The following is a 22291-nucleotide window of genomic DNA, read 5'->3' as shown; positions in this document are numbered from 1 at the left end:
GTTGTGTCTAGACCTGAAGGGAAGTCTGTTGTATCTTCCAAGTGGTTGTACAAGATTAAGCATGCAGCTGATGGTAGCATTGAAAAGTACAAGGCTAGATTTGTGGCTCGTGGTTTCTCTCAACAAGAGGGAATAGACTATGAAGAAACATTTGCTCTTGTTGCTTGCTATACTTCCATTAGAACCATCATTGCCATTGCAACAGCTAAGGGATGGAAGTTACATCAGATCTTTCCCAATGGTGTGATTGAAGAAGAGGTCTACATAGAGCAACCTGAGGGGTTTGTGATTAATGGGAAAGAGTCTCATGGGTGCAAATTGAAGAAAGCCCTATATGGTTTTAAGTAGGCGCCTCGTGCTTGGTATGAAAGAATTGACAAATACTTAGTAGGTTTGGGTTTTTGCAAGAATGATGCTGATCTGAACCTTTACTTCAAGGTATTCAATAGTAATATGTTGATCTTGGTACTTTATGTTGATGACCTATTTATTACCGAAGAAGATCATCTCATTCATAGATGCAAGGAGTTGACTTCAGAATTTGATATGAAGGACTTAGGACTTATGCACTTCTTTCTAGGTTTGGAAGTATGGCAGAGGCCCAATGAGATTATCCTAAGTCAAGGAAAATACACCATTGATATCTTGAAGAGATTTGGAATGTTAGATTGCAAATCTATGTCCACACCGATGGAAACTAACTTGAAGAAATTGAGGGAAGCTGTAGCTAGTTCAAATCTTGTGGATCCTACTATGTACAGACAATTGATTGGATCCTTGATGCATCTAGTTAACACTAGACCAGATATTTGCTATGCAGTGAGTGCACTTAGCCAGTTCATGAGTGAACCTAGACAGATACATCCAGTTGCGGCCAAGCATATCTTGAGATACTTGGGTGGCACAGTTGGATATGGCTTGAAATATTCTTCCAGTGTGGACTTGATTCTTGAAGGCTATTCTGATTTTGATTGGGCAGGGAGTGTTACTGATCCGAAGAGCACCTCTGGTTGTTGCTTCAGTTTGGGGTATGCTATGATTTCCTGGTGTAGCAGGAAGCAGTCTTCAATGGCACTGAGCACCACAGAGGCCGAATACATTGCAGCATGTGTGGCAACTCGCGAAGCAGTGTGGCTTCGAAAGCTCCTTGCAGGATTGTTTGGACAATCATTGGAGCCTAAAACCATTCATTGTGATAACCAAAGATGTGTGAAGCTTTCAGTCAATCCAGTGTTCCATGACAGAACAAAGCATGTTGAGATTCAGTACCACTATATCAGAGATATGGTATAGAGGAATGTTGTTCAGTTGAGATACATTTGTACTGAGGAGCAGACGACTGACATTCTCACCAAGCCTCTTGCCAAAGTGAAGTTTGTGCATTTTCGAGACAAGCTTGGAGTTGTGGAGAATGAAGCCCTTGCTGAGAGGGAGTCTCAGCATGAGTGATTACTTGATATGTATCATAATGCATTCTTCTCTGTGAGAGAGAAGTTTGAGGTGCAAGCCCTTGTTAATGCATTCTTCTCTGTGAGAGAAGTTTGAGGTGTAAGCCCTTGTTCCACCTTCTGCGAGTAGGTATGGTGGATGTCATGTGAGAGACTCCATGACTTGGCACTTGTGTTTATTCACCTTCTGGGAGTAGCCATGGTGAACGTCGTGTTGAGATGACAACATCACGTTGAGTGACTCCGTGATGATCACTTGTGTTCACTTACATTTCCATACATGGGAGTAGCCAAGATGGACCCACCCTCTGGGAGTAGCCATGGTGGATGTCACTACGTGACTCATATATCGAGAATAATTCCTCCCTAGCTAAGAGGGAGTGTTGATGTTTATAGCATCGGTTAGCATTCTTCTCTAAACCGACAATGCAAAAACTAAATGTCTAATTGGCCTTCCGGTCTTAGACATTTCAGGAGATCGATTTAATTCACTCTTGCCGATTTTATATTTAATATTGTAACTAAATGCAACCCCACCATGCTTAGTGAAAGGTTGGGTTAATCATAACTTAACCGATGATTAAGAAGTGTCTCCTAGCATTAATCGGTTCTTAATAAAGACGTGTTGATAGAGAGCCGACTTTCCAAGAAGACGTGTTGGTTGGCGTCACCTTGTGTATGGGTATATAGAATCATCCCTTCTCTCCTTCAAGGCATCGAATCAACACACAAGCAGATCGTATCTCTTCTGCAGTTCGTAATCTTCTACAACAGATCGTCATCTCTCCTTCACATTCAGGCAGATTGTACATATATCATCTTCTTCAAGATTGGGTTTTATCTCCAGCAGTTTGATATCTCCTACAGCTAATTGTGATTCTGATATAAGGCAGATCGAACCTATATTTATTGCTTGATTCTAGAGAGAATCTTCTTGTTGTACAGCTTCAAAGTGTGAAACATTTGTAAAGACATTTTGTTAATACATTACAAGACATTTGTTGCTGGGTTTTTCACCTTCAGGAGGAAGGTTTTCCCAGGGTACATCCTGTGTTATTGTGCTTGAATTATTGCTTATCTAATCTGATCACTAAATTTAACACTCCTCGACCCCACTAAGAGGCTCTGCCCCCAAACCCCCCACAAGGAACGTTGTCCCTTGATCCCATTTGGGTCTCTTCCCCACCTTGACCCCAAACCTCCACCCACCATTCTTGTTGTTAATGCAATCATTGCTTATACTTATTCTTGGTTCACTCCTAAAGTTCCAAAACTCTGTCCACCATTGTTAATGTTCAAATTTCTATACAATCATTGTCATGTTTTTAATGTTTATAAGTATAAACTTTACATTGTGTGGCAAAGTTTCATTTACAATTCTTTATACTTATTCCTTACACATCTTTTTATAACTTATTTTTCAAGTACTATATGTATTTGACAATTTGTGCCATATAATCAAATGTTGAATACATCAAAATTGCATAATATTAATATCATTAAGAGTCATAATTATAATCAATTGGATAAAATTTTGTTTTTATTATATACATTAATATTATATATCTTTATATTGACATACAATTATTTTATTATATCACATATATGTATTTCATTACCATATAACTACAAAGTTGAATATTTGATATATTCAACATCTCACTACAGGGATTTTCCAATATTTATCCATTTTGTCATAACTTTATGATTGTATTTAAACATATCAATACTTTTAATAACATATTTTCTGATTTATATAAATGTTTACATTTATACATTAATACATTATTATTTTTTTAATTAATATATTAATTGTTTCCTTTTGTTTTTTTACCTTATCTTTTCTTCCCTGTCCCTCAGTTTTGGTCTTTTTGTCAACTCTCTTTCTTTTTAGAGGTTTTATCTGTAATCCATTTTATTGCAAACAACTCATACCTACTACTAAACGATACCTGTCTAGCTTCCCAGAATCTTAAAAAAATCTTATTATTGATTGAATGACTCAAATCTCATAATCTTGTTGGCAATTATCTCAAATTGAACTAATTTCTGTAACTTTTAACATATATTGCAGCTGCATGGGAAAATTTAAAACCCTTCAAAATGATTGACCTTCCTACAAAATAATCTTTTAATGACGACTTTTTCTATCTCGTATTATTACTATAATATTGTTAATAATTAACATGGATTCCCCTTTCACGATAAAGTTATCAATTAATAACCCAAATCTCATAATCCTGTCGACGATTCTCTCAAATTGAACTTATTTCTGTAAACTTTTAACACGTGCTATAGCTGTATGGGAAAATGTAAAGCTCTTCAAAATGATTGACCTTCCTACAAAATAATCTTGTAAATAACAACCTTTTTTGTGTCGTGTTATTACTAATATTGTCAACAATTGACATGGATTCCCCTTTCATGATAAAGTTATCTAACATCTAAAAAGTGTCTAATCTCCAGTTAATGTATAAAGGCCTGAACCTCTGCAACATTATTTGTGGTATAGTCAATCATAAAGCATAAGTGAGAATAATATTATGGCTTACCTTGTTAGTCTTCAATGATGTTTTCCCACTAGTATTTCTTAGGTTTTCTTTGAAGCATCATCTAAATTTAGAGCATACCATCCTTGCTTGTCTCATTCTGGAAGAAACTCTGATCACTGATTTATAATGCATTATTTCAACAAAAGCATAACTGGGAGTTGTTTCAAAGCAATTACAAGTTTATTTAGGGAGGTTTGAGTCAAATTTTATTTATTTATTTTTAATTTTCTCTAATTTTCTTCTTAGAAGGAAATTTGAAATTCCCAAGCACTGGACATTCTGCTCATGGAAATTATGAAACATTTTTTCTCTGTTTTATGTAATGGAACTGAGAAGTTAAACTTACATATTTAGATGGCCAAGTATGTTATTGTGGGAAAATATATTTTTAGTATTCATGTAACTGAGGTATATACATGGGGAATTATAAAGAATATATAGTTTGCTGAAATTATAATGGCCAACAAGCTTTGCTGGCAAATTATTGGCTGCCCATTATATATATATATATATATATATTAGTCAAAAGCCAATTTATTAGCAAAGGGATCAACATCATTAATTTCTTGCATCTTTCTTTTAGATAAAGATGTGCATCAGATTCATTTTTAATTGACAACGCCTAATAGTTTTTGACGTTTGGCATCTCCCTTTGTTTGCTTGAATCAGGATGACTTTTTGGCAAGGACTTCGACTCCCATAGTGAAGATTTTTCTCCTCACATCTCTAGTCTTGTAAGTAATTATTTTGAAAGAATATCGATGTAGGACCTCTAGCGAAATACCATTACTGGACGAACAATTTCAAACCAATATCTGTGGTTCCGAAACGTGATTATTATAAACATTTACATAATAAAAACTTGACGACACAATTTTAATGAATAGATGAACAAATATTATCCATGGTAATAATTCTGCTTTATTATACTTTGTATGATTCATAGAAATAATGATTTTCCAGGTACAGTGCTTGGTTGCATTTTATCAAATTAGATATGTTTCAGCCTTCCGGTACTTGTAAGATACTGAACTGCGATTAAATTAAAGTTGTGCTTGTTTTGTCAGAATTAGTTTTGCTGTGTCGGGCTTTGCGAAGTGGTACTGTCAATTTGTTTCCTTAACAAAAACATCAGTGCTATAGAAATGAGACTACTCTACAAACCACCACCATGAAGGTTCTGAATATTTTTTTATGTAGTTTGACAGTCTCGACTGGAGTACAGGATATCTGTCTGGAATGTTGATTGTAGCTGTTGTATTATAAATGAAATTAGTAAATTTTAGATCCTCTTTTCTTTTGGCCATGCCAATTAATTTGTTTGGCATGGGAACCTGGAAACTCGTATCCTGAACACCATTACTTGTCTCCTATTTCAGAGGCACATCCCTGTCATAGAGATGTATATGGAGTTGTCTCCAGACATCGGGACGGGAGACTTCAATTGACGTCTCAGGATGTCCCGAATATTCCCTTTAAATCTACATTAATATCTTGTGCTGATAATCCATAAAGTTGTCTGATTTGCATTTGCGATTTTCTTGAAACAAACGAAAATACATGAAGTGGAGATTCTCTATAGTTGTTGTCGTCTGCAAAAATATCTTAAAAATTGTTCATCCATGGCTAACAATGTAGTATAAAGCTAGACCATAAATCTTGGTAAATTGTCCCCATCCCAATTTTCCTGGTAATTATGGTATCTGGAGAGCAGTCCTGAATGTGCCTCAAGTCTTCGAAGAAAATAACAATTTTCAACAGTTCTAAAATTGTTATACTCATCCCAATCCCATTTTCTTGTGAAACTATGGTATTTAAAGAGCAGTCTTGAACGTGCCTCAAGTCTTTTAAGAAAATAACTATCAAATATTTCATTTAAAGACATGAAATTTCCAGTCTATAATGTTAGCTTGCAGATTTCTGAATTTGACTGTGATCATTTTTCTTCTTCAATGTTTTAGATCACACTCCATGATCCATAATCAAGATGAATAAGCAAGAGACGAGAATTGAGAGATAAGTATCTGACCAGACAGCTAAGTAGATGAGTGGAAGGGGTGACTCGAGATCCAAGATAATTAATTGGGAAAGTCGATAGATTTTTTTTAACACATCCTAATGATGCATCATGGAGTCTGATTCGGAATGTCAGTGACAAAAATTGTGCATCCTGTTTTCTGAAAATTGTTGAACTTGTCCCCATCCCATTTTTCCTGGTAACTATGGTATTTGAAGAGCAGTCTTGAATGTGCCTCAAGTCTTTGAAGAAAACGACAATTTTTAATTTTCAACAGTTTTTAAAATTGTTGTACTCATCCCAATCCCATTTCTTGTGAAACTATAGTATTTGGAGAGTTCCTCAAGTCTTTGGAAAAAAAAAAACAATCAAATACTTCACTTAAAGACATGAAATTTTCACAGCTATAATGTTAGCTTGCCGATTTTTGTAGACTATGTGATCATTTTCTTTATCAATGTTTCGGATCCCACTCCATGATCCATCATCAAGATGAGTAAGCAAGATAAGAGAATTGAGAGATGAGTGGCAAAACAGATGGTTAAATTGATAGGGGGAAGGGACGACTCAAGAATCGGGACTATTAATTGGGAAGGTCAACTAGATTTTAAGACAATTTTTTTTTATTGACCTTCCCAATAAATTGTCTTAGTTCTCGAGTAACCCCTTCCAGTTATCTATTTAGCTATCTGGTCAGCTACTCATTCTGTTGATAGATTATGGAGTGTGATCCAAAATGCCAATGAAGAAAAATGATCACAGTCTAATCCAAAAATCTGCAAGCTAAAATACTTCACTTCTAAATATTAGAAAGTTGGAAAGCTTAACAAAAACTAGTGATCCTTTGATATGCACAGGTTAGAAAGTGATTACTGGACTTTTGAAAACAAAATAAGAGAAAATACCATATATATTTGTGATATTAGGCTAATTCTCCTACATAGAAAAAAAAACTTGTGCCAAGCAAACCTCATAAACCCATTTCTTTTTGAACAAGTTCTTCCAGCCTTTGAACTTGCAAGAATTCATATATGAGATTAGAATATATCCTTTGCCTACAAACTTTTCTCGAACTCTCTCTTATGTAGAAAATCAACCCTTTACAAACATACAGAATTGTGACCACTTTTTAAGATATTGGCCCTTCAACATGTACCCTTGTAGCAATAAATTGATCAAAACATAGGGAGCTTAAGTCCATATGCTCTTATACTATGTGAGATTTAGAAACATAGCCACATAATCTAATAAATGAGTAACTCCATAAGCATAAGAACACTAAAATGTGGCAATGTCAAGATACACAAAAGAGGAATCTCAATATTTAATAAAATGATGCCAAAATAAATCAAGTTAAGTGATTGAAAAGGGGGAGGCGTTGTCTTTATTTATACTCTTGTCAACAAGTTACAATAGGGCAGGGCAATCCATTAAAGCACAAATCTGAAGTTGATAATAAGTGCAATTTGTACATGCTTGGCATATTTACATATGCAAGTTACACCTAAAGCTACACACAACCTAATGGTAAATTACAAGCATTGGTTAGTCAAAGGGAACCAAAAAGATAGGCTTTCCAAACTCCTGACAAACCATATTGTTATATAGGTTATTTTCTCTCTTGGCTTCATAATTATTGAATATTGTTTGGATCCTGACTATATCTGCTTGTTGTTGGGGTATTTTATGTGTCTGATTACCTGATAACTTTCGAGGGCTTTATCTTTCATGTTAAGTTGCTTCTTCCCTCAATGTGTTAATGTCTCTTTCTCATTAAAAACTTTAATAGTAGCAAAGTGTCGTTTTTGTGTAACTTTTTCCATATTCAAGCTTCAAACCGTGATGGATGAAATATGTGATGCATGCAAGTTTCAATGCCATTAAGTGTATGATCTGCGACATGTTGCACTATGAGCTCAATTGAGACATAAAAGTAACTATACAGATTGAGAAGTGTTTCACTAAGAGACTCTGATTTTATTTGCATACACATGCAAAAAATGATACTTCCTTTTATAATAAGAAAGGCTCTTGGTACGTGGGTTGTAAGCAACAATTTTACCTCTCTTCATTAGCATCAAGATCACATTAGTGCCCTTTGACAATAACTCTTCTAGATGTACATTTGTAATACTATTGTGAAGAGTCAAGATGATGTAAGCCTCTTTGATTACCAGGACAAACTTGTCACCACCACATCATCCATTGTGGTTTGGGCTGCATTGTGGGATAATAATTTTTCTGTGTTAGTTGTTTAGACTCATACTTGTCCCATGGATATTCTGATAATTTAGGAATTCTTTATTTCTGGAGAATCACTCGTTTGGTGAATATTGAACATTCATGACCATATTTCTCCCACCGATAAATAATTGTGAAGCTTATGGTGTATCTCCCGACTTGTGATGTGACTTTCAAAGGATATCTTTGTGGGTAAATATTTTTGCTTGTTGAACACTTAGGTGGTCTAAGAAAATCTGGATCTGCGACTAGATTTGAAAGCATAAAAAATAGATAGCTAAACAATAAAACAAGTTTAATGTTTCAGTTAGTTGGTATTATCTGCTAAAAATTGGTTAGTTGTCAACAAAAAAGGAGTTTGAGTTGAAATTTCGAACTTAGTTATTCTCTACATGTAGCAGTTATTTGATGCAGATTTCTACTTATTTATTTTATTACTTTCCTTAACTTGTTCCCTATAATTATCTTATTCTCACCTGTTTTGTCCTTTAATTTTGTACCTTGAAGAATCTTAATGATTGTTATCTTAAATGTTTGATTGGTCAAACACTTGCATATTTTCAACTATTAATAATTAAAACAGCATATATCAGTAATATAATCCATGGTTGGCCTGTGCAAAAGTAGCCCTGTGCTGCAATTTAGTTATGTTAGATAAACCATAACAGAGGTGCTCTTTTTTCCAGCACTGTTGCTGTCATTTGGTGGAGATGTGTTGTGGACACATGTATTTCAGAGAGGACTATGCTCAATGATGATAAAAGGCTTTACCCTCCAGGACGTTTGTACCACATAACTTACAAAGAACCGTGTTGCTGGTTTGTCTTCTGTTCTCATGTCCCAAACCACATAAATAGATTGTTTATTTACTAGTATTGTTTGGTGTTTGTAAATGTAATTCTGTGGAAGCAATATGGTTGAAGTCTGGAATTTTCTTTAAGCAAACAGAGAATATAGTTAACTACAAAACTGGGAGTGTATATGGTTTCATATATGTTTGGTTCTCAAGTTGATAGAATCATAGTAAGGCTATGCAAGACATTATCCTGCAAACAAAATGAGGATTCTATATTGAATTTAGCATACTTAAAACATACCATGTTGTGCTCTCTGATTGTAGATTACAATGACAATCTAATGCCTTTTTAATTTGATATCTTCTTGGTGTAACTAACCATATTCTGAAAATCTTAAGTTGCCTTTTTTACCCATTAAAGAGATGTACTTGATTTTTCAAAACCAAACCAAAATAATTTCAATTATAAATAGTAAATACAACATGAGCAATTAGTAGAATATGGGTTACAAAAATGTCATATTAAGTTTAGCTTAAACTTTATTATAGAGTTATAAGATAAGACAGGTATCTAAAGCCATTTAACTAATGTAAGTACAAAGCATTAGTTTGTTGACTGACATGCAAACATGAAAAATGACTATGTTTGTTTGTGCATCAGCACAAACAATGACCAACGGCAACATGATGAGGACACATTAGCCTGAACTTTGAAGAAAACTAAATTTATCAATGTCCTTCTCACTGATGCAGGATCATAAGAGACTTATGCCAGAAGCTTGTGAATGATTTGTGTTCATGAGCTATTTGCTTCTCTGTTTTTGCTCTTTTCTGTTTATAGTGATGGGTAGGAGCAATATAAATATTACCAGTGATGTTTAGAAGTTAACCATCAAATTGAGGAAGAACACGAGAGGATTATTGCTTGTTATCTCCTCAAAATTGTTGTTCTTCAGATGAATACTTGAAATTATTCATTGCAATAATGTTGGGTGGCCCTCCTTTATAAGTTATAACTAATCAGAACTTTGAACTTTCACATCCATATAGCTGATCTGTCAGTCTCAACATTGCCATACCATTCTTCCATAAGCTACTGACATGACTTCGAACTTTGAGTCATCCAGTGTAAGTAGTTGGCCAAGATCCCCGCACTGGGCTCTAATAATCTTATATTTCGGTTAGGCTACTATAGATCTGTACCTGGCCCATATTCTCTAATAAATGCTCTGATAATTTTATCAATCATCAAATTGTCGGTTATATTGGTGCCCTCACTTGTAAATTACAGATTTTTCATTACAGTTGTCCAAAGTCTGGGCCTTGTCAGTCATACAACTGAGTACAAAACTATAAAAAAGAAACCACAATTTCCTGCAGATCAAGAAGGAGAGCTAGACTACCCTAACCAAAAAATCAGTAAAAACCATTTTATCCAGATCTAGCAACACTTGAAGGAAAAATGGAAAACACCAACAAAACTGAAACCACTTGCATTCCCTAAGAGACCCAGTTCAATTGGTTGAACTCTTACCCTGCCTGTAGTAGCAAAAAGAAAACTCAATCCCATCCACATGCTTAACAGAAAACATCCCACTGCCTTCTCCTCCATGGTCATCCTTTTCTTCTTTCTCATTGTAGCCTTTGATTTTCACTCTAGGCTCCATGAAGGGGTATTTTTGGAGCACATGAGGCCTTCCCAAGATAAGGATGCAGGCTTGAAAATGCTTGAGGCTTTCAGTTTATCCTCCAGATGAATGACCCAAAGACTGTCCACATGGTGCAAGTTTTTTACATTAAGCTACTAGTTCTTCCTTTTGCTCAAAGATGGTGTGGATTTTGTTTCTAAGGGTCAAAGTTTCTTTTGTCAAGCTTCGCACCAGTCCTTCCTCCAGGGAAAGGGGTTCTTCATTTGAATGACCGTATCAAATAATGACAGATGAAGGCAGCAACAATTAAAAAATCCACTCTTGAACCAGGATCTGCCACCCTTGCATTTGACTTGTCCCTGAAATCTGCCATGATAAAAGCCCTTTATCTTCAGACTAGTGTTTGCTGAACGCTCCTGATCCAGAATAATCTTGGCAGAAGCTCAATCAGAAATGAGGAAGGTATTTTTAAGACCCCTGTCCGACGCAGCTCTACCTTAAAAGGAATCTCTTACTTTTCCTCTCATTGGAAGCTTCAATTTTCCTCTTCCCTCTAGCCTGCACCTACTTCAAACCAAATAACTAGTACTTAGAAAACAAAAGATGACCGAAGCAATACCTACAGGTAAACTTCTCGGCAGTAATTGAAATTCTCCCGCATTCACCACATAAGGTGGAGTAGTAGACACTGACAAATTTTTATCTAAGCTAAAATTTTCGAAGGAAGGAATAGATTAGAAAATGCCTAAATGTGTAGATTGTGAATATCCTCTGTGATGTTTGTGCTATAGTATACAATTGTAATTAAAAGAGGCTTTTATAAATAACTAAAACTCAATTTGGAAGGCCATACTCCAAAAGGATTGGAGAAAGATCTTCTATGTGGTAAGTGTTATCACAAAAGCTTGCACCCTTGCTGAGCTATCAACTCAACAACCTTGTGAAACATGGAAACAACCCTGAAGTGTGGAACCTTGTGCAAGGGGGTTGAATCTATTAGAATATTTAATTATATTTTAGTCACCTATATTTAGTTCCTTGTTTAATGGTCATTTAGCTTTTTAGTTAATTAGCTTTTAAGCTTTATTTAGCGTTTAGCTTTTTAGTAGTTCACTTTAAACGACTTGTTATTAATTTAGAACGTCGTCTTGCAATCTCTATATATACGCTTGTATATTGTTGAATGGATTATCCGATTATTGAATCATTCATTCAATTTATTTTTCATGGTATCAGAGCATGGAAATTAAAAATTTCGAAAATTTTTATTATTAAATTTTTTCGAAGTTTTTTTTTTAAGAGATTTTTTTAAAACTATTTTTTTTTTTAAAAAACAGATTTTTTTCTCTTCCTGGGCAGTTTTTTTTTTTTTGCAGGTTGACAATTTTCCTAGGGTTTCTGCAATTTTCGACTAGGGTTTTGACCCTTCTGTTCAAGTCGAAATTTTATTTTGGTTGCAGATTCTTGGTGGGTTTTTCGAGAGCTCAACTGGGTCGTTGTCAGATTTTTCTGGGTGCATCGTTTTCCATGTCTCGATTTTTGAGCCATCGGATTTGCATTCTGTTTTCAGATTCTTGGTGGGTTTTTCGAGAGCTTTTCTGGGTTGGTCTCAGATTTTTGTGGGTGCCTTGTTTTCCAAACCTCGAAATTTGTGCCTTGGAATTCGTGCCAGAATTCTCCTATAGGGTTTCAGTTTTTTTCAGCCGCTGCTTCTATTCTAAATTAAAAAAACAAAACATATTCTTCTGTCTCTTGCTTTCACTCAATTGACCTTAACCAGCCTCGATTTCCGTGATGGCATCATTAACCAACATCATGTTGGAGAGCAGTCAGAAGTTTAATGGGAAGAACTATAATACCTGGAAGCAACGGACGCTCTCAATTTTTGAGTATCGTTGTCTTGATCAGATTGTTTTGGGCAAGGAATCTTGTCCTACAACAGGAGGTGATGATCAAGACAAACATGATGTGAAGAATCGAGAGGCTGTCATGCTTATCAAGTTATCCGTCACAGATGATCAACTCCCTCAGGTGCCTTCAGGTAAAACAACTAAAAAGATCTGGGATCTCTTAAGGGATCTTCATGAAACGTTTAACAAGAGCCGAGCTTTCTTCTTGAAGAATATGTTGTTTTCTATCATGATGGATGACAAGACATCTATCTAGGCACATCTTACGAAGATCAAGGAGATTCGTGACCAGTTGGAAGCTATTGGTCGTACCATGGTGGAAGAGGATATGGTAGTGATCACGCTGAAAAGTCTTCCCCTCTCTTACGAGCATTTCATTGACACACTCAATATCTCTTCTACTGGTGTTGATTTGAAGTTTCCCGATCTTTGCACCAAGCTTCTACAACAAGATAGATGGAAGCAACAGTTTGGTAGTAACAGTGTCAATGCGGAACAAGCTTTTACTGCCAAGGAAAAGGGCAAAGGTGATTACTCACAGCAGAAAGGGCAGCACAACTCTAAGGAGGGGTTCACGCAGAGATTCACATGTCACTATTGTGGTAGATCTGGGCATATCCAGAAATTCTGCAGAAAGAGGTTGGATGATCAAAAGTCCAACCAGGGAGGGTCTCAGGAGCAGGTACAGGGTCATGTTGCAGAGCATTCTGAAGAGAAGGAGTCAGCCTTCTATGCTTTTTGATTTTGTCATTGGATGGGTTTTCTGATTTTTCTCCACAAAAAAAATCATGGGAGGGTTTTGCTTAATTTTTCCTCAAAAATCAGGGAGTGTTGTTTTACCACGTGATGTCTGCTATTTTGCCGCGTGAGGTTTGCTGTTTTACCACGTGATGTCTGGTATTTTACCACGTGATGTTGTCTGGTGTTTTCCTGCATGATGTTTGATGTTTTACCGTGTGATGTTTGGTGTCTTACCATGTGGTGTTTTGGGTCTTGCCATGCGAAGTTTCAGGGTTTTGTTCGATTTTTTCCACAAAAATCGTTTTAAGGGTTTTTACCATTTTTTTCCACAAAAATGATGATTTGTATCTTCAGTTTTGGAGGGTTTGCCGATTTTTCCTCAAAATCATGGTTTCAGGTTTCAGTTTGGTTACCCAACATCAGGTTGGATGGATTCTGGTATTCTTGGTCGTTAACACTTTTCAGATCCAGGGAGGGTCTCCATCGCAACAAAGTGTTCTTTTCATTTGTGATCAAAAGACCTGCAGTGCCTTCTGTAGGGTAGTTAGTAGATAGAATGACCATTAAGGGAGGGTATTAGAATATTTAATTATATTTTAGTCACCTATATTTAGTTCCTTGTTTAATGGTCATTTAGCTTTTTAGTTAATTAGCTTTTAAGCTTTATTTAGCGTTTAGCTTTTTCTTTTTAGTTAATTAGCTTTTAAGCTTTATTTAGCATTTAGCTTTTTAGAAGTTCACTTTAAACGACTTGTTCTTAATTTAGAACATCGTCTTGTAATCTCTATATATATGCTTGTATATTGTTGAATAGATTATCCGATTATTGAATCATTCATTCAATTTATTTTTCAGAATCTCCGGAGAAGGCCCACTTCCTTCTCAATCTAGGTGCAGGTGTTGAACCAACTCAACACTGCAAAACTAACTCCTAGGCCTATCCTAACAAATTGCAGAGGTAACGGGAAGAGAAAAATGCTTGAAATAAAAAGAGGTGATGCACCAAGAAGAGATTGTTCCTCTCCCTACCCAAAATGACACAAAAAATCAATTGAAACACCCAGGAGATGCACAAATTTCAGTTGTATGCGTGACCCCAATGCATGTATGAAGGTTAGAATTCATTGACTGCCAAGAGGGGAGAAGGTTTCCCACAAGTCACACTCAGAAATAAATTTAACACAGCATATATGAAAGAAGAACCACAAAACATACACCTATGATGAAGGTAAGGAAACATACACGGCATACATAAGTTGAAAGTAGGCAAGAATGGTGATTTCAATTAATTATAAGGCCAATGGCCAAATTTACAGTTGCACAAATGCAAGAGAAGTGGGAGAGCATGGAATAGCTCAAGCCAGCAGGGAGAGAACCCTTTACAATAAGGCTTAACAACCTTTATATAGAAAAATGGTTACTAGAGTGATCATGACCCCTGTATGTCAGTTTGGGAGTGCAAGGAAGTGCATGCACTTGACTTGTACATGCAAGCAACCTAGCCATACCCACAAAGGACAATTTTGAGAAGGCTGGATTGATTGACCTTCCAAAGTCAGAGTAAGCAGACATGACATAAGTCACCACAACAAGCATGGCCCTGTATCTCCCTTGATGGAAATCTTGCCAAAAACATTAAATGCACCCTTAAATGCACCCCTGTGGTTCCACAAAAGAAGGTGCATAAGTCACCAAGGTTGTCGGAGCATTTAAAGCTGAGTGTTGATCACGCCATCCGGAAGTAGTTTGGAAGACTTCGGAGACCTGGGTCGCCGAAGTTGGGAAGACTTAGCAACTTGGGAACTTCGGGGTTCTGGAGTTCCGAGGTTGAAGAACTAGGAAATTGGGAACCTGGGGGTTCCGGAGTTCCGGGGTAAAAGACTTAGGAACTTGGGAACCTGGGGGTTTCGGAGTTCCGGGGTTGAAGAACTAGGAACTTCAAAACCAATGGGTTCCGGAGTTTCGGGGTTGAAGAACTAGGAACTTGGGAACTTGGGAACTTGGGGGTTCCGGAGTTTTGAGGTTGAAGAGCTAGGAACTTGGGAACCTGGGGGTTCCGGAGTTCTGGGGTTGAAGAGCTAGGAACTCGGGAACCTGGAGGCTCCTTCCGGAGTTCCAGGGTTGAAGAGCTAGGAAGCTAGGAACTTGGGAACTTGGGGGTTCCTTTCGGAGTTCCGGGGTTGAAGAACTAGGAACTTGGGAACTTGGGGGTTCCAGAGTTTCGAGGTTGAAGAACTAGGAACTTGGGAACCTGGGGGTTCTGGAGTTCTGATGTTGAAGAACTAGGAACTTGGGAACCTGGGGGTTCCGGAGTTTCGGGGTTGAGGAACTAGGAACTTGGGGGTTCCGGAATTCCGGGGTTGAGGAAGAGAAGACTTAGGAATTTCGGAGACCTGGGTCACTGAAGTTGGGAGAACATCGGAGACATGGGTCATTGAAGTTGGGGGAACTTCAGAGACCTAGGTCACCAAAGTTGGGAAAACTAGCAACTGGGGAACTTCGGGGTTTTGGAGTTCCGGGGCAAGAGAACAAGAGACCAAGGAAGGGAACTTCGGAACCTCAGGGTTTCGGAGTTCCGGGAAAGAGAGAGGAAGAGAAGGCTTAGGAAAGGAACTTCTGACAAGACGACACTTCATACTCCATGATTCCATCGTCTTCTCTTTATCAACTGAGGCAGCACTGGTCCATAGAACATATCTCTGATCGGTTCTCACTGATGGACCAAGGGTGTCATAAAATGACAACATTTTTGGCGACCTCTGCGGGATGCTTGCCTGCGAAGCATATAGATCAGTAGCCTGTGTAATACATTGGGCACTGAGTCACAATTGCAAGAAGAAGAAAACTCTTTCCTCTATAACCTGCAAAGGATCAAGATCAACCATTTTGAAGGGGAACGGCCTGTGCTCGTGGACTTCTTGGAAAACAAGAAACCTAACTAATATTTACATTGTTACAATAAGAGGCAACTGATGCTTTTGCCTCTGTCAAAGAGGAACCTTTTGAAGGAGTTGATCCCCCTCATACCATTGTTACATTCACCATCTAGCTGCAATGGTTGAAATCTCTTGTATGCATGCATTAGATCACACATACTACTCATGTGGTGAAAGAACACTTCACCATTTACCTTGCCACCATAAGGAAGCCATAGAAAATAGCCAGCTGAGACATCTGGGGATGCATGAAGCATACACATAGTAGCAAGGGGGGAGTTTTTTAGGAGTCGGCTAGCATCAAAAGAACTACTCCATGCAAAAGAGAAGACATCTCTGTTGTACAAGGGGGCATCATTTTTTCCACAATAGTCGACCTCCTCTTGGCGTGAGTTGAAACCAAAAGAAAAGGCCTCGAACTCACATGGTGATGAAAAGTATACAATATCTCTGGCTTGGCCTACACAAGGGGGCTCTTTAAACACATCAAATTGGAAACTTTGAAGCTCGGGTATAATGTCAAGTTGAGCAACCAAAAGACAGACACCATGACCAACATGTTGTTGCTCAACGTCATCAAACTTGGTATGTTGGTCCCAAGTGAAACACTCAAGCTCAGGCACATCATCCCTAATGCCAAAAGAAACATCTTCACCTTGAATGAAGATCTCATATTCAACATCATCACTTTCAGGGATAGGGGAGAACCAACATACATCATAATCACATGTGCTGATATCCAACTCATCAGCACAAATCTCAGATTTATGACACCTCACAAGAAGATCTAAAGTCTTCAGATTGTCTCTTTGTTTTTGTTTCCTCCTCCTGGCAACATAATGCAACAACCTCAGGTTCATGGCACAATCCATCCGCCATGCAATCTGTAGTAAAAACATTACCCCTTGTGCCCTCCTCAAGACTAGCATGTTGCTCCAGAGCTACCACCGGGGGAGGTGTAGACATATCCTTCTCCTCATGATCAATAAAGAAAGGAAGATTGTCAAATGAGAGGACAGTCTCCTCCTCTTTACCTTCACACTCCTCATGTTCAATGACCTGCTGTTGCAACTGATTGTTCTCAATATCCTCCTGCAGCATTGTCGATTCCTCTTCCTTTAGAGCATATGAAGACTCCCCAATGGCTGATTGAACCCCTTCGTCATGATGAGGATGGGAACCATCTATCCTCCATACAACAGGTCCGCCCTTAAAAAAGGAGATAGCATCAAGAAAGGGCCTAGGTGGTGGGGTGTTTTGCAAAAGACACTAAGGAGAAGGCTCTTGTATAACAACAGCTGGAGCTCCCTTGAAACCTAGAACTTTAAAACTAGGGGGGGAAGTTGAAGGCTTGGGAGGTATCCCCTGCCTAAAGCTTGGGATTTCAAACTTAGGAACCCTAGGGGCAGAAACCTCCTCCAATATGAGCCGCATCTCTATGGCTGCTAGTTGCTCAATTTCTTTCTTCCTAGAAGAGGCAAGCTGCCTTGCAAGGAACTCCTCATGTTGTCTTTGGGCTCCCATCTGTTGTTGTTGAAGTTGAGTCTAATAAGCAAGCTGATCCTGCTGTAAATCCCACTCCCGTTGTCTCTTCAACTCCTCTAGCTGTTTGGTGAAATCAAGCAACACACTTTTGATTTCTGCAATTTGCCTTTTTTTGTCATCTCGGGGCTAGTTGGGCTGCCAAGAAGGTTGAGTAGGGGTGGGTGAGTGCAGGTATTAGGAAAGTACCCACCTACTACTGAAGTGAAGTTGTTTGGATTGAAACTAGGAGCAGTCCTAGTTCGGTCTTATTGGTAAGGAAGGGGAAAATGGTTGGCATTCTCATAGAATGGGGGTGAATAGAAGTTACACCCATGATATGAACTCATTTTAAAGCATTTGAAAGAGATGGAGCTTTTTTAACAAAATGCTTAAAAGAGCAGATAGACCCTCTCAACCAGAGATTGATAACATACCACAGATCCACCAAATGATTGCAGAGTTGCCAGGTGCTTGAAAGATGTTGCCTCCAAAGGCTTGATGAACTGAAGAACACACCGAACCTTTAGTTGGCTTGGGCTTAGGACTGCATGACTTTGGAACCTCGGGATTCCGGAGTTGAGGACTTAGGCACTTCAGAACCTGGGAGTTCCGGGGTTCTGGACTTGCAAACTTCAGAACCTGGGGCTTCGGAGTTCCGGAGTTGGTGACTTGGGAACCTGGGGGTTCCAGGGTCCCAGAGTTATGAACTTCGTATGAACAAGAACTGGACTTTGAGCAAAGTCGCCAAGTGCTTGAAAGGTGATTGCCTCTAAAAGCTGAAACACTAAGAATTAGCACTGAATCCTTAGCATGTATGTCGAACTAAGTCCCACTGGGCATGCCAGAAACTGTTATCACAAAAGCTTGCACCCTTGCTGAGCTATCAACTCAACAACCTTGTGAAACATGGAAACAACCCCGAAGTGTGGAACCTTGCACAAGGGGGTTGAATCTCTGGAGAAGGCCGACTTCCTTCTCAATCCAGGTGCAGGTGTTGTGCCAACTCAAAACTTCAAAACTAACTCCTAGGCCTATCCTAACAAATTGCAGAGGTAAAGGGAAGAGAGAAATGCTTGAAATAAAAGGAGGTGATGCACCAAGAAGGGATTGTTCCTCTCCCTACCCGAAATGACACAAAAAATCAACTGAAACACCCAAGAGATGCACAAAATTCAATTGTATGAGTGACCCCAATGCATGTATGAAGGTTAGAATTCACTGAATCCCAAGAGGGGAGAAGGTTTCCCACAAGTCACACTCAGAAATAAATTTAACACAGCATGTATGAAAGAAGAACCACAAAACATACACCTATGATGAAGGTAAGGAAACATACACAGCATACATAAGTTGAAAGTAGGCAAGAATGGTGATTTCAATTAATTATAAGGCCAATGGCCAAACTTACAGTTGCACAAATGCAAGATAAATACAAGAGAAGTGGGAGAGCATGGAATAGCTAAAGCCAGCAGGGAGAGAACCCTTTACAATGAGGCTTAACAGCCTTTATATAGAAAAATGGTTACAAGAGTGATCATGACCCCTGTATGTCATGACATAAGTCACCACAACAAGCATGGCCCCGTACCTCCCTTGATGGAAATCCTGCCAAAAACATTAAATACACCCCCGTGGCTCCACAAAAGAAGGTGCATAAGTCACCAAAGTTGTCCGAGCATTTAAAGATGAGTGTCGATCATGCCATCCGGAAGTGTTGCAAGCCAGAAGTAGTTTGGAAGACTTCGGAGACCTGGGTCACCGAAGTTGGGAAGACTTAGCAACTTGGGAACTTCGGAACTTGGGAACCTGGGGGTTCTGAAGTTCCGGGGTTGAGGAAGAGAAGACTTAGGAACTTCGGAGACCTGGATCACTGAAGTTGGGAGAACATCGGAGACCTGGGTTACCGAAGTTGGGGGAACTTCGGAAACTTGGGTCACCGAAGTTGGGAAAACTAGCAACTTGGGAACTTCGGGGTGGGTTCTGGAGTTCCAGGGCAAGAGAACAAGAGACCAAGGAAGGGAACTTTGGATCCTCGGGGTTTCGGAGTTCCGTGAAAGAGAGAGGAAGAGAAGGTTTAGGAAAGGAACTTCCGACAAGAGAACACTTCATACTTCATGATTCCATCGTCTTCTCTTTATCAACTGAGGCAGCACTAGTCCATAGAACATATCTCTAATCAGTTCTCACTGATGGACCAAGGGTGTCATAAAATGACAATAGTAAGATGGAGGAGATGTTCTTTTTATTTGTTTTAGGGAAGGAAATAGGAGTGCAGACTACCGTGTCAAGGCAAGTATTGACTGTTTGCCTTTTTCAGCTTTAATTAGAGAAACATGGCTTGCAAATTGACAAAAGAGATAGCTCCGTATCTTCCAATGATTCCTCCAATTCTTCCTTCTTATTTGTTTTAGTTCCCAAGAAATATGGATCACCGTGAATAAAGTGGCCAACATCATCCCTTAGAAGGAAGCTCAACACCAGGGCCTAGATTGCCCATAGTAGCACCATCAAAATTCAGCTTCACAACTCCATCCAATGATTTCTTCTAGGAGATTAAAGGCCACTCTTTATTTTTCTTGATTACCCAAATTTTGGAGGTAATGTCAAGGTAAGTTTGGGACGAAGCTCATAGAGAAGGTTCCTTGATATGGTTACACGCAACTATATTTCAAGGTGCCCCACGGAAAAAGATAGGGGAGGGCATTCGATGTGTCTACATTAGGGGGTCAACTGAACAACCACCTTGTCCTAGCAGCCTGAAAACTCACCAACAAATTCATATGCTAAAAAAGAAGCAAAGACAATGTTTTATTGCATTATATTATGAAAATAGGCCTTCAGAAAGGCTTACAAAACATGTTGAAAGAAGCCAAAGCTTATTACAGAATACTAGAATCTAACAAAGGGACTGTTCATCACTGAGGATGGATGAAACCTAGTTCTCTCACTCTCCACACAATCATCACAGCATTTGGGAACAACCCATATCATTGGATTATGTCATTCTATCTCCAATCACACTAACCTCCATGCCTAGGCATTCTCCTTTTAGGTAAAAGTAGATTAATTTTTTTTACTTTGTCTTTTGATTTTTATCTGTTTTCTGAGTTTTCAATCCCCTTTGTCTCAAAATGGCCTGTCTTCCTGTCCTCACACTTGTCCCTATTGTTTTTCTTCCTTCATCAAATATTTCTGATTTTTCATGTTTTAGGGCATGATTTTCGCCCCAAAACGGCATGCTCACATTTCTGAGCACGCCCTGCCTCTTGCAGGGGATTCTCTTGTTTCTTTGGCCCTAGATGCCAAGGAAGGGGTAGAAGATATGCAGAAGGATCCATTTGTTTTAAATGGAAACTTGGACATATGCAAGGAATTGTGTGACTAATGCTAGAATAGACTAGTGTGGATTCTATAAAGATACTACACATGATTATTTCAATTGTCCAATGACAACAATTCTCTAGGGCTAAATTGGAAGAGCCCCCAAATATAAAATAATCTTTAGGAGCCAATCATTTGAAGAAAATACCACACAATTGGGAGGTTGGGCACATCATGAATTGCGTGATATTTTCTTCGAATGATTTCTAGAAGTTGGAGGGCTATAACAAGGATTTATATTGTTGGAATGAATTATCAAATAAAATACTAAAAACCTTTGTATTAGAACCAAAGATGGGACAAAGGTCACCTAGTAGCAACAATCAAGAGAGGAACCAACATTGCAATAGACGAGGACTTAATGGAGGGGGAGAAACACAAAAGGGTGAATAGCTTAACAGTGTAGTGCATAAAAAGTTTATGATAGCATGAAGGTAGCTATGGTGTTGCAAAGTAGGGGGATATTGGGTATAGGAGGCTTTTAGGAGAAAAATGTAAAGATAAAGAAGTTGAGGTTTGAGAGAAGAAAATGGACTGACACAGAATCTAGAATAGTTATGCAAATATTGATTGAAAGAAAAACAGGGTAAACAAGTAACATAGATTGAAGGGGAGAGTAGAGGGGGGTCTGCATGGAAAGGAAGAAACTTTTGTTGGATAATGTGCCAATTGAAGAAAAAAATAAACTGATAGATGTGAATGTTAACGACCAACAAGTGAAAGGTGTATTGTTAGATTTGGGGATAGACATTAATTTCTTGCCACAAAGTACTTCAGAGATGATAGGCAAACACAAGTTACATTCAGCATAACATGACATAGCATGGGTTGATGGTCCATTAGGATCTCCCAAGGAGATTTGTAAGTGTTGAAGATGACATTATGGGGATAAAGTGTAAAATGGGGTTCAAAGTCATGGGTGCATATGAAAACCAAGAAATATGCCTTACCCTACTTAATATGGAATGGTTTGAAAACAACAATGGTATCTATAATTGTAGGTTTATGGGCATAGGAGGTATGGAATGATGAGTGTGATCATGATGAAACAAAGGGCATATATTCTATGAGTAATCCCATTACCTAACATTGATAT

At 38.3% G+C, this 22291-nt stretch overlaps 1 protein-coding gene across 2 annotated transcripts in view; it reads left to right on the top strand.

Annotated features, from left to right (window-relative positions):
- LOC131078395 (uncharacterized) overlaps positions 1-22291 on the top strand; it is a 54830-nt gene that overhangs the window by 12972 nt on the left and 19567 nt on the right. For both annotated transcript variants that reach the window (XR_009113779.2, XM_058016070.2), the window contains exons 2-3: positions 4670-4734; positions 8945-9076. Coding sequence is in view for 1 of the 2 variants with exons in the window: in XM_058016070.2 (XP_057872053.2) it covers positions 4670-4734; positions 8945-9076 (197 nt within the window). In the remaining variant the exon portion in view is untranslated. The remainder of the gene's footprint in view (positions 1-4669; positions 4735-8944; positions 9077-22291) is intronic.

This window comes from Cryptomeria japonica, chromosome 3, assembly GCF_030272615.1.
Source record: "Cryptomeria japonica chromosome 3, Sugi_1.0, whole genome shotgun sequence".
NCBI lineage: Eukaryota > Viridiplantae > Streptophyta > Pinopsida > Cupressales > Cupressaceae > Cryptomeria > Cryptomeria japonica.
The sequence above is the reverse complement of the archived record's forward strand: the minus strand, read 5'-3'. Positions and strand labels throughout refer to the sequence as shown.